Consider the following 14,330-nt stretch of genomic DNA (forward strand, 5'->3'; position numbering starts at 1 on the left):
CACACACACATATATATATATATATATATGTCTTGCAAGAGTAAAGGTGATGAAAACTAAAGGGCATATATACATCCAACAATTAAAAACTATTTTTAAAAACAAGTAAAGCTCAACTCATATGAATAATTACTATAAGTTTGTTTCAACAATGTTATTGAGTTCAAGCTTAATTACTGCAGTGTAATTTTAAAATTAAAAAATGTAATAAAAAATTCTGAAAATTATAAAATAATTTGCAACAGTTGATACAATAATACTTAAGATTGATGTTTGATCATTGTCAAACCACAGATCCTGAAGTACAAGCACAGCAATCCTTAATTTAAGTATTGATTAAGACAATATCTAATTAATTGTACTCACTGCTTATGCAACTCACCTTAGTCTAGCACAATTGACCAACACAGTTATAATCTCCCACCGATAAAAATGTGGAATATGTTCGGTAGCATATTACATCTCAAACCTTGGATCTTCCAATCCTGTCTGGCAGGCTGTCTATAAAGCCATGCATTTGCTTATTTGTGGTTGAGCACAAAGCTACACAACAGACTACCTCTTCTGTGACCACCAAAGTTATCAAAATCCAGTTTCTAGCTTTACAAGTCTACAGACTTACCACAGTCCCACTGTGGGTCGAAAGCCATGCACAGCATTTCACTGTTATTTAGCAAAATGTGTTACAGTATAAATTAAATTTTACTGTAAAGATTTACATATATTTTATGTTTTAATATAACACTGTTTTGATGTGCATTCAACCATTTTGTCTTCTATGTAAACATCATTATAAAACAAGTCTTTTTTTTTTTTATGTAAACCTGTTTATTCACTTGTTTTCCATTTACAAGAAACTAGTATACTGAAAGAAAAACTTCCAAAAATCAAGAATTTTTAATCAGGTCAACACCCTATTAAATCTGTGCAAATTACTTAGAGAATAAAATGCATTGACAAAAACAAGAAAACTACAACAAACTTTTTTTGTTCTTAATAGCTGTACCATTCAAAATTGAAATTTCATGAATAAATAAATAAAGAACGTTTTCAGAAGTTTGGTAAAGGAAACTTCTCTTAAATATACACTTAACACAAAAAATATAATTAAAACCTCTATTATGTAGTGGATTCAATAAAAATGTTTTGCAGGACACTACCAATCCCAGGTAAAATAAAATAAAAAATTTTTCTAAGTGTTTTGGTTTTATACACATGCATACCTGTCATTCAGTAGTATAATACAAATATTTTATTTCCTAAGCTCAAATATACACCTGTATAAAAAAAGAAAGAAAACCCACAAAAACTGATTCCACACCTTACTCAGCAAGTGTTATTTATCTATTTTATTGCAGGTCAAACATTTCAGAACACATTATATCTGTTACAGCTAACAAGTAACTGCTTAATCACACCAGTGCCCAAACATGTTCATTTTTTGGTATATATGATACAATAATGAGAAAAAAATACTAGATGCTTGTGTAAAGCTTAGGCCTATGAGATGAGAAAAGGAAAAATAATGTTTTATCAGGACTTCACAATAATAGCATGACACTAAAGGCTGATAACACTTAACATGAGTGAGTACACTAATGGTTGCATCAACCATACAGTTTCACACACCATTATGAAGATATATTCTATACTTAAGCATTTTAATGGTCAATAATAAGTTTCATCTCACCATAACATTTTTCATGCTTCACTGTGATATACTAGTTAGTGCACACACAAAACATGGTCTTCCACACAGTTATTTCCTATGCTTATTTACTGAGAATGTTTTGAGTATACTCTTGAATAAAGTCTTAATTTAATGGTTCCTCTAATAAACAACACAACTGGTAATATATTGACCACTTCACTTCTTTAATAGCCTTTAGTCAGACAGTTGGTCTTATCTTGAATACTTCATTACTTTACAAAGATATGCCTACACCACTATCCAGTAACAAAACTGTATACAATGTTAGTAAATGTTTCAAGCTGTAGCAACACTACAAACCTTGTGACTTAAAAATGTCTATTATACATTAAGTTATTATAAAATCTTTATAATTCACTAAATAGTAACTTGTATTCATCACCAACTGGGTCCAAAACTATGTCAGTCTAAAACTTTTCATATAAAATGGATTCTTAAGCATTATTACCTTCCTAGAATGTATTTTCCAAAGGAAAAATTAATAGGAACATGATTATAATGAACACAACTTTAAATTGGTCCATACAAAATTTTATATTCTAGTAATTTCTAATTTAAGAAGGATGAATGATAAGAATCCTTTAGCTTGCAATATTTTTCAGCCGGCATCTGTAACCTTATACAATTTCATCTTTTTACTATCTCTTAACGACATAAAAAGCAAAAGCTAGTTAAAAGAATTTGTTTTTAACCAGAAAAATCCTTTTCTTACCAGTTAAGTATTTAGAAAACTTCACTTCATATGCAGTTGCTCTAACCAGTGGTACTTTGAAAAATATGTGAAGCCAAAATCCTAGGTTCAAATATTTTATTGCTAGACATATAGTCCAGAAAAAGCAAGCTGTGTAACTAGACTTTGTCTGACAGTCTTTAATGAATCGATCTGATTTGATTTTCTGCAAGGGAAGACATTTGAAACAAGTTGTAAAAACAAATTTTGGTAGCACTTTTTTTCTGTGAGCTTTAAATCATATAGCTTTCAGAAAAACCTAAAACATTGAGGTCTTCATTATCTCATTTAAGAGTAGTTTCATTAATATCAAATTAGAAGCTGTGTAACATAACAAACCTCAGCAGCTTCATACATTTTATTAAACCTCGTAAGAAAATACATATTTATATAAAGGGTGTTCGGAAAGTCACTGTGAAGTTTTGTAATCATATTTTATTGAGTCTATTTCAAGCCAGTAACTGACAGCAGTGTTTAGAAACAAAATAAGGAAGATCCAGGCCTGTATTGATGCCAACAGGGGTCACTTTCAACATTGTTTATAATTGTCATTCATATTTACCTCCTCTATTCTATATTGAAACATGTCTGTTAATAAATATACAAGTGCACAGTGACTTTCCAAACACCCTGTATATGCAAGAAGTTGACTGTCAACAAACACCAGATATATTCCAGTCAACTTGAATGTAATTGTTCCACTTGGTAATGTCAACAATTCTCTGCACATTTCACCTTCAAGTAGAACTTTTATTTAATATAAAATACAAATATAGGAATACACCCTTATGCAGAGCAACTGAGTATATATGTAAATGTACAATATAGTCAGTCATATGCTTGTCATAAACTTCTTGATGAAATTGATTCATACATGTTAGTTAGGTTCAGGTGAAACATGGTCTAACACACATTCAGCATATTACTAATAATGTATTTTTTCTTATAGCCATTTGTATGTACATGTTTATAGACTACATTACTTCTGAACCAATAAAACAGCTTTTCACCATGATTATAGAGCTGCAATAACATGTACTATAGTACAAAATTTACCACTGTTCAGCCACAAAATATTTCAATTCAAAAGCTGATGTTAGTATTTACCTTAAATACATATAAAGTGGAATTCAAAGTGTCACAACACTCGTTTACTGTCAGCTTTTAGTATTAATATCCAAGTTATTTTGTAATAATTGTTATTATGCACAAAGCACTACATGTGCTTTGCCCACCACAGGTATTAAAACCTACGAGGGCTGTTCAAAAAATATGCGGACTGTTTGAATTGCGCAGCTCCAGTTGGTTCCAGGGGAATCTGCTTGATGTCGCTAGGTTTGCACAGATCAGCTGATTACGACGCCATTTCACGATTGCAGATATCTTTATTTGTGTATTAGCTACACGGTTTTAAGTGAAATTCAATTATTTTGTTTGGCGGATTTCAGAATGAATGACCTGAAGGAGCAACGACTTGCTGTGAAATTTTGTGTTAAACTTGGAAAATCTGCGACTGAAACTTTGCTATGCTTAACACGGCTTACGGTGATGTTGCTATGAATCGTACGTCATGTTTCAAGTGGCATGAACGTTTTAAGGATGGTCGACAGTTCATTGAAGATGATGAGCGTCCTGGACGTCCTTCCACGTCAACTGACGACCCACACGTCGACGAAATCAACACCCTGGTGCGGGCAAATCGACGTCTGACTGTCAGGGAGCTTGCCGAAGAGTGTGGGATATCAGTTGGATCTTGTTACGAGATTTTGACCAAAAAATTGAAGATGCACCACGTTTCTGCGAAATTTGTGCCTCAGAACTCGTGAGTTTTTGGCCAAACACTCGATCACTGTTCTTCCCCACCTACCCCCTACTCACCTGACCTTGCTCCTTGCGATTTTTTTCTTGTTCCCCAAACTCAAAAGACCCTTGAAAGGAAGAAGATTTGAGACGATTCCAGAGATTAAGGCAAATGCGACGAAGGAGCTGGAGGACATTACAAAAGAAGCGTACCAGGACTGTTTCAACAAGTGGAAACACCGTTGGGATAAGTGTGTGTGTTGTGGAGGAGAGTACTTTGAAGAGGTCCCAGACCTGTAACTTCTAAATAAAGTACATTTTGTTTTATGACGTCAGTCCGCGTATTTTTTGAACAGACCTCGTAGTTTCTAGTAATACAAGTCCACAGACATGCCACTGTGCCATTGGGGGGGGGGAGATTTTGCAGTAACATTCAGTGTTCAGTAGTCAAGGTAGACAGTGATTACATCTGTATTAGATTGCTTTTATTTGAGAATATTACACATTGGTATATATTGACAATACAGTAACAAATGTGTTGACTGTACATATGAAAATGATTAACTGTGGAGTAAAGTGAAATTAGTTTAAGCCCTTTTGTATTAAAAACTGTTTTGACTTTCATTGTACAAGTTAGTTAGGTATTAATGAAAATTATTGTAAATCATAATTTACTTATATTTATAAAGTACCTGCATGTTTATAAATGAAGTTAAAAGATGAAAAGAGGTTTTGCATATATTTTCAATCATACCTTATAAATTCTTAATAATACAGGTTTCTAATTAGTAAGAAATTGTGATGCTAAACATTTGAAATCTATAAAATGTTTAGTTAGTTTTATGGTTAATGAAAAAAAATGGGTGGTTAGTCTGACTTTTCAGTAACATAGTATAGCATATCCTGAAACTATTACAGAAAAAAAATATATACCACATTTTGACTTTACAATCACATGGAAAAGTATGTTAGGCCTTTTCCTTAAAGTATGTTGAACAAATCTTGAAAGATGATCTCTTCTGAGAATTTCCTGAGAACTTTGTTGTTTTTTTTCAAAGTTTGTATACGATATACTCACTAAGAAGCTTACAAAAAGAAATAACTAATTTCAAGTAAAAAAATTACAATATTCACATAATAGACATGTGCATGATCTATACCATATTAGGAAAGGGGCAGTGCTTGCAAGATCATGACATACTACCATTATCATATATAAAATGTTGGCTGTAGATTAGTAGAATGTAATTTTACTTCCTCTTATTTTTTTGCATATGTTTTTATATGGGTATTCACTTTTCACCTTTTTCTCCAGCCAGCCCCAACTCATGTTGTTTTTCTATACAAGTTTTCCTGTCAGAATTAGCTTCCATCATTGACAACAACTGCTATTGTGACTACACTGATGCAGCCATGTTTGAAGGAAATGACAAAATAGCCAGTCATTGTTGCTCACTCACAATGAAGAAATTAAAATGAGACTGTATGTTTAATATCAAAATATAACATAAGCAAAATGTACTTACAAAGTAAGGGCAATTCCCCATCCATCTCCCCTTTGTTTCGTAATACTGGAATATTTCCTACAGATAAAGATATGACAAAACAGCAACAAATCTGTTGCTGACTGTACATAGGAAAATGATAAACTGTAGAGTGAAATAAAAAAACTGTTTTGACTCTTATTACAAGAGTTAATTAGATACTGATGAAAGTTATTGTAAATCACAATTTGCAATACATAGAATGATCTCAAAAACCATTACATTTTCCTTGAATTTTGTGAATATACATAAAACTGTAGGAGTATCACTGATGGACACCATCCCTGTTTTTGTTTAAAGACACCTCAGGTACAACACTTTCAAAAACATAACAATTAAAATAAGAGCAACAAAACATCAAATTATAAAATAAAATAAACACCAAAGTTTAGAACTTAACTGTTCTATGATGTTAAAAACATATTGACTGCATGTTAACTGGTGTGTTGTTAAGGTTTTTAATAAAGTATTTTAGTAAACAAAAAATTGTCTTGTTTCATAATTTTGATGCCTTATTTTTTAGTGCACCAACCACTTGAACATGCAACTTAAAATACACACAAATTACTTGTTCAATTTCAGGCTCTTGATATATTTTTCAGTTTTTCATATTCACTAAACCAACCAGAAAAATTTCCACCCAAAAAAACTAGTTTCTTTGTATGTTTGCATTTTTTAATAAACCTTAAAATTGCATTCAAACTTTCCTATATGTGAAAGGCAGTATAAAATAAAACTCCCATGCTCGTCAAATAATCGTAATCTATTACGATTATAAAAGCTCACACAAGATTTCGTTTGCTTCATTAAAAAAAAACCAAAAAACAATTAGATATGTTACAGATCATAGTTCATGATAATATTACTGAAGAACATTTTTAGGTTATGCATACTTTGTTCAAAGTAATATATCACTCAACACTATTATCTAATAACTTACCATAACAACTCAACTTAGTATTTTTAATTAACCTAAGACAGGCTAAGCCTGTTTGAAGTTGGTAACAAGTCATGACAATCCTACATTATTTGACCAAAAATTCTTTTATTTCATTCATATTAAAAATAAAAGAAAAGCTGGCAGTATATGTGTATAGGTAATAAATGGTCTCATAAAACTTAGTGAACAACATTATCAGCTATCTTCTGTTATTTATTTAAATACATATGGCGATTTTTACGAGATAATAGATTTTAACAAGCCAAGTGAAACAATGAAGAAAGCTTTCACTTTCCTTAAAAAATGTGATATATTTGTTTCATAAAAAAAGGTACAATGACCTTGTTGGTGATTTCTGACTTTAGAGAAACAAGCATTTTAACTTGATGTTGATTTTTTTTTATCTTAGATATAAATTCTGATATACAAATATTGCTTTTAAAAACAAGGTTTACATTAAACTTATCAGAAGCACACTTAAGACACTTGATTCCCATATATACATGACTCTAAGAAATACTTATTATTACTTCTAAAAACCAAAAACTGTAGTTTTAAAAGTGACAAAGGCAAACCACATACAAACAAAACATTTGTCCAGAGAATCATCTTCAATTGTTGAGGGATATTACTACATGCATTAATAATATATGTCAGTGATTTGGAGTTCTTGTTTTTATATCCACACTTCTAAACATGAAAAGTAATAACAGTATAGTACTTATAAATTAAACATTAGAGTTTCTGACATTAATAGTCTACATAAAAATATTTTTACACTTCAGTTTATATACTGAAATATTTTTAACAATTAAATTTAATAATTGCACTATAATTTCTCTTCAGTTTAATTTAGGATATTAATTTTATTTTAAAAACTTCATACAATTTTTCTGTAAAAGTTATCCTGGCTAAAGTAACTAATGATTTTAGGTATTGTAACAAAACATGCAACATGAACATGAAATCAGCACAAGTGCAAACTGGTAATACTATTTTGTAAATAACATTTTCATTTATCTACCTTTATTAGGAAAAATAAATTGTTGGTTGTATCATGAGTTTTAAATATTTCACTGTAACATTTTATTACAATTATCACAGTAATACAACACACAACAGAAGATAATGGAGACTGCAACAAAAGGAAGGTACACTTTTAAAAGCTGATATCATGATTTAAACACAGTACTGAAATGAACTGACAGTTAAAATACCTTTTAAAAACAGACTACAGTACAAACATATTAAAATAAAAAATCTCACACTAAGAATATTAGCCAGTATGCCAACATAACCACAAAGATTTTTCATTGTTGGCAATTCTTATTAAAAACTTGAGGTTAGGGCATGACACTAACATTACTTGTAAAGATAATAACAAATCAAAGAACATTTATTTTAAAGAAAAAATTAGTAAATACAAGATGGAAAAAATTCCAAAAATGAGATTTGATCAAGTTTTATTTTGTGCACTCCTAACTAATACTGTTAATGAAAAAATTACCAGTTGGTTCAGTAAAGCATTGATTAATAGGTGATGAAACAAGTAATTATTATCTCTTTCTTACATGTACATATGGAACTTTTTCTCACATCTAGATGATCTAATGTCCCAGAACACAAACTGTAATCACAAAAGAAGCCCATTCACATGTACATACATAATCTCTGTGATACCAGTGTACATTTCAAGAGGAAAAGAAACAAATACATGTAGCAGAGACATGATTCATGTAAATTGCCAAATAGCTATACCAAACTATAATCACAGAGCAGGGATGAGAAATACTTTTCTATTCTAACACATGTAAGTTATTTATTATTTTTATTACCACTGAAAAAACACGCCATATTAACAGGTACTGGCTTATAGGAAGTAATCTGGAGTACGACGTGTGACGTGTGGTTCTCCACGTCGTGGGGCAGGATCAAATTGAAGGCTGAAATGAAGTATTTATATCACTTTCTGAACAACAAGTTATAAGATGAATTCTTATTTCAATGCTATTTTGTTAAAAAAAGATATTTTTTTATCAACCTGAACTTTGATTCTAGCCTTTAATTGAACAAGTTTAAAATCAAAATTAAAACAAGTACCTTACTCACTACATTCACTTCTGAACACAATGACAATTTTTTATGCTGCTTTTAACTACACATAGATAAAATTGGTATGTTATTATTACTGTTCCTTTGTTAAGTAAAAATTACAAGTACACAAAATATTTGATGTATAATGCTAATGTATATAAAACATATTTCAGTTCTCTCAACTAGGTATCTATCATCTCACTAGTGTTCCTATAGAATCACTTTACTGAAGAGTTAATATTAGTTAATGCTTGATAAAAAGGAGAATGAAGTTTACAGAAAGTAGAGTTGCCACATGTTACATACCTTGTGGAGTTGTCACCTATTCATTAGTAAAATGCAGTATTTTCTTTCAGGTGAAAACAAAATGCAATGTGTCCCTTATTTTGCCTAGGTTGAATCACTATTTCCTTTACACTTTATCTTCAAATTATCAAACATCAAATAAAGTGTTCCTTATTTAGTTTTTCTTGTGTCAACTTTAACTGAAAGGGAGTTTATACTTCTGTATACAATATTCAAAGTCTCTTGAAGTTTGTAATAATTTTAGGTTGTTTTTTTGTGGGAAATAATTTAACAAATTTTATGATTTTAATACCATATGTAAAAACATACAATTTTAATTTATTGTTAAATCACACTAGAATTGGTCTTCTATGATATTTTTTCAAAGAAAATTCTCAAAAACTTAATTTTTTGAAACATTTTCCTTTTTTTAGATGATTTCTACCTCTTTTAAAATACTTTTCTTGACAGTACTCAAAATTCTGAGATTTATATAATAAAGATACTGAATCAAACTACCATATATTTTTCAAGTTTCTATATTTCAATATCTTGAAGACTGAGTCATTCAAAACATGATAAAACCTGTGTAAATAAAAGTTAAGGTCTACAAATGACTGATTAATCAACCTTTTTAAGGAATCGTTTTATAAAAAACTCAAAAGGCATAAAAAGATTTCTCAATCTAATTAAATCCATGACCTAGAACTCTAAGATATATTGTTCTTTTTTTCAAAAATTTTAATCAAAATACAAACCATTCCAAAATTACTGCTGCTTTCTAAGTAATTTTACAGAATGCTTATAAAATAGTAGCTACATTGTTATGGATATATACTTGATATACCCAGTATATTATACAAGAGAGACACCAACTTGCAGGAGTGTTAGACATTGCAAACGTGTGACACTCACAAATCATTTACTTAATGATAACCTTCACCAGTTAGGATGCTTGATGTTTTCATAGTTTTATCTGTGACATATTTATCACTATTTACTTTGAGTATTTTTTAAGATACGTGTGTTACTTGTTATGCATACTTGCCTATTAAGGTGGTTCTTAAAACATGAATGGTAGAAAAGTCATTCTCCTAACCCTTAAAATGTTTTGTATGTACGAAAAAACCCTTATGGTGAACATTTAAGTCATTTGAACTAAATTTAGGGGTTATACACAGTGTTTGTAATTTCACATGTGGCTCACATTAATGTTTGAAGTTGATTTATCTCCACTGCTACACTTGTGATTTTGACCATTCCAGTTGACCTTTCTATGTACTGCACATTTTGAAGTTGTTTTTAACTCTGTACGGTACAGCTGTAACCTGGTGCATGCAGACCAGTGGGACAAATTTGTTTATTTAATTAGTATTATCATTTATTTATTATTTACTGTAATTTTTTCATGAAATTCTAACCAATTTCATGCATTTTTTTCAGAATAATTGATACCTATCATTGATTGGTCAAGACAACTCATTCTAAGTATTACTTCTGCAAACCAGATGAGGAGATTGAAGGAACAAAACTTCCATCTAAAAGACAAGTTCTTTCATTCCTTCTGCACCTTCATATTAATGAGGGAAAGACTATTATGAAAAGTGCCACAATAGTGATCATACATGAAAAAAAAAAAAAAGAATTCCAATGATTCACAAAGATAATTCAATTACTTAAGTAGAGAAGCTGTACACAGTTTACCACAGTTTGAAGAAAGGGAAAAACAAAAGTTCAGCCTAACAGATACAGAAGGAGAATGACTTTGAGGGAGAAACATCCAACTTGTTTGACATAGCCACCTCTAATGCACTCACAATAATAGCAAATCAAATAGGCCAAAGAGGAACAATGGGACCAATTGATGCTAAGTCAATTAGAAAAGGAAGCTACAGCATCCTTAAACATGGTCACCTTCCAGCAGCAGCACAGATGAATCTGTAAATGATGAGGAAGGTTCTGCTGTTGCTGTTCAAGGAGCCAGCCTTCCAAAATGTTTCAGAGCTAAAAAGAGCATGTCTCGATCACTGTCTATGGCTCTTGGCAGGACAAAGCTGTCAAACAGGACTGCTACTTATGTTCTAACAGAAACAGTATTCTCAAACTGGTCAAAATCATGAAGAATTAAACATCTACCACTCCTCCATCCAACACATATATCAGAATCACCAGAAGATGCTCACAGAAACCCTGAAGGCTGAGTTTCAAAATGATGTGTCTTTGATTATCCACTGGGGTAAAATAAACTCCTCAGGAACTGGACAACCATGGAACATATTGACCACCTACCAATTATTGTTACTGTTAATAGGGTCTTCCAGCTGCTGGAAGTTACCAAATTAGCAAATGGGAGAGGATCAGAAAAAGCCAAGGCTGCAATAACAGCTCTTAATTAATGGGGTTTGAAAGAGAAGGTTATAAGATCATCATCTGACACTACAGCTGCTAATACTGGACAAAAGTTAGGTGCATGTGTTCTCATACAACAGGAGTTGCAGAAGGATCTTTTGTATCTGACATGCTACCATCATATTTTGGAGCTTCTTGCTGAGAGCTTTTACCACACTTATGAGTACTACCAAAGAACCAGATATTTTGATTTTTAAGAGGTTTCAAGATAAGTGGGAGTTCATTGACATAAATTCACATGTAACTGTAGCTGATGACAAGGAGATAGTTGATCTCATCAATGACCAGAGATAGTGGCTTGAGCTGAAAGGTCACTGACAAAGTGAAAGAACCTTCATGATGACTACTGGAAATTCACAGAGCTCTCACTGATCTTCACTGGAGTCACTCCTCCACAGGGCATCAACTTTATAGCACCTGGTCCCATGCCCAAGGTAAAATACTTGGTCGATATCCGACTTTTTCATGATCAGTTTAAACTGAAAGACAGGGAGAAAAATGGTCTTCAGCAGATGTGTGTCTTTGCAATTAAGATCTACCTCAAGGCATGGATTGAAGTTCCTCTGTCAGCATCAGCACCAAACAATGAACTGAATCTTCTGAAGGCTCTCCATGCCTATGCCACTATCAACACAGCTGTATCAAATGCTGTTCTAGACAAGTTCTCATCACACCTCTGGTACCTGTCAGAGGAGTTGTAGCCCTTGCTTTTTTTTTATCCATCCGTGTCCTCTTCTAAGAAGAAGCTTATGGCAAGGGCAACAAGGGAATGTGAAAGAACAGAAGATTCTCCTAACTAACAGACAGTCAATCCAGCAGCTTCAGCTCTCTGATCTTGCGACTAGAAGGTCTCTATCCTTCTTTGAAAAACTTTACCTGTTCATTGACTTCCTAGAACAGAATCAACATTTGGCCAGCTTGGGAGGATTATAAGGAGGTTATCAAGGTTGTCAACAGCCTCACTGTCACAAAGTGTGGAGTTACTCTTAGTGAAGAGTAAAATCGTTTCCTGACAACGGATGAACAGCAAACCCAGTACCTGATTCAAGTTGTGACTGAACATTGTAGTAGGTTTCCTGATTCTAGGAAATCAATACTTTATGGGCAATAATAAGTGGCTGGCAACCTCTGAGTGACGAAAACTCCCTCTTTAGGGAGAAGGATCCAAGTGCTTGTGTTTTTAGGCCACCAGTTCTCCTGTTTATTATGAAAGCATCCTGAATTGCAATATTTATCAAAACTTTAAAGTCACTATGCAACCCCTAAAACTTAATGTATTCAAAAAATATTTCACATGCAAAAGTTTTACCTCAATACCAAAAAAATTAAAGGTTAGGAGTAAAATAATTAAAAAAAAAGTTTACCTGATGTAGCTAAGAACCACCTTACTGCCCATGAAATATGAACTTATTTCATGATAATGTATGGCATAGTACCTTATGCAACAATATATGCTCATGATATAAAAGTTATCTTTTACTAAGAATTTTAGGGGCATTGCATGTAAACACACTGACCAAAAGTCTGCATCTAGTCCAGCAATATACTTAACATTTACACTGAAGATAAACAAACATAACAGATTCAATGATACCAAAACATGTTACGAATAGTGTGTGTTTTCTTATAGCAAAGCCACATCGGGCTATCTGCTGAACCCACCGAGGGGAATCGAACCCCTGCTTTTAGCATTGTAAATAAGAATAGTATTACAACACAAACACATTATCCCACAGTATGACAGCAAAATCACAGAAGAAACTGAAATCATCATACAACACTCTGAATACAAATGTAAAAAACTAATTGGTAATTGGTTATGTAACCTGCATATTTTAAAAGAGATCTAATCACCAACTCAGGCATCAGCTCTTCTTGATGAAAACTACCCAGTAAATTCAAAGAACAGCCTGTTGCAAGTTAAAAATACCATCAGAAGTTAGGTATCATAAAATAATGACCAGTTTAGCAATGCAAATTCTGAATTAAGTAACTTTGTTACACTGAAGTAAAATCTAAGGAACACTAATAGGTTTAGTTCTGAAGTATAAAAATTTCAGTTTGGAGTGAAAAACAAGAAATTTTAATGGCATAACAGATACAAACTAATATAGAAGCAGGTGTAAACTAGCAAAATATATATTTCATCTTATTTTAAATTTTAATTGTACTCAAAATATCTGTATCAAGCAGGTTGTACTTACAATGAATATTTCAGGGCATCATCGAGTTCCATAAGAGCTGCTTGGTTACCACATCGGTAACAATAATTGGGAGCACTGAATATTGTAACTACATTTCTATCATGACACCAATTATACCCCTATAATTTGAAAATGAAAGTGCAGTAAATTATATAATTTAAACAATGCAATATAAAGAGAGCATGCAACAAATTAGTTGGCAGATCTTAAGTTCTGCAGTTACATAAAGAATCATAACTAAACAAAACAGACACATACACAAATATACATAAACATTAGTAGAAAACTATAAAAGAAAATAGTTTAACCCTTTCCACAGGAGTCAGGGTTGGAGGACGTCAAGTTATGTTTGTTTTGAATTTTGCTCAAAGTTACATGACGGCTATCTGAGCTGTCAGGTTTTGTATACTTACATTTAAATTTATAAACATACATTCATAAAAAGTTGTTTAATAAAATTATGTCCATAAATTTGGAATAAAATTATAGTTTGTAATTCAAATTTTGGAATTATACTTTAATTTCTTGCTCCAAAAATAAATATTAAAAGAATTTGTAAATATTGATATTTTTGTCTGTCACATGGTACATCCACTTCTGTATTTGCTCAGAA

General features: G+C 31.8%; 1 protein-coding gene across 4 annotated transcripts in view; it reads right to left on the reverse strand.

The window, feature by feature from the left end:
• Positions 1-804: 804 nt before the first annotated feature.
• Positions 805-14,330, reverse strand: part of LOC143255839 (serine/threonine-protein phosphatase 2A catalytic subunit beta isoform-like) — a 37,432-nt gene continuing 23,906 nt past the window's right edge. For all 4 annotated transcript variants that reach the window (XM_076512155.1, XM_076512156.1, XM_076512158.1 and 1 more), the window contains exons 7-8: positions 13,718-13,836; positions 805-8,668 (exon numbers count right to left, since the gene is read on the reverse strand). In XM_076512155.1, coding sequence (XP_076368270.1) covers positions 8,596-8,668; positions 13,718-13,836 — 192 coding nt within the window. In that variant the 3' untranslated portion in view covers positions 805-8,595. The remainder of the gene's footprint in view (positions 8,669-13,717; positions 13,837-14,330) is intronic.

Source organism: Tachypleus tridentatus, chromosome 7 (assembly GCF_004210375.1).
Source record: "Tachypleus tridentatus isolate NWPU-2018 chromosome 7, ASM421037v1, whole genome shotgun sequence".
Taxonomy (NCBI): Eukaryota; Metazoa; Arthropoda; class Merostomata; order Xiphosura; family Limulidae; genus Tachypleus; species Tachypleus tridentatus.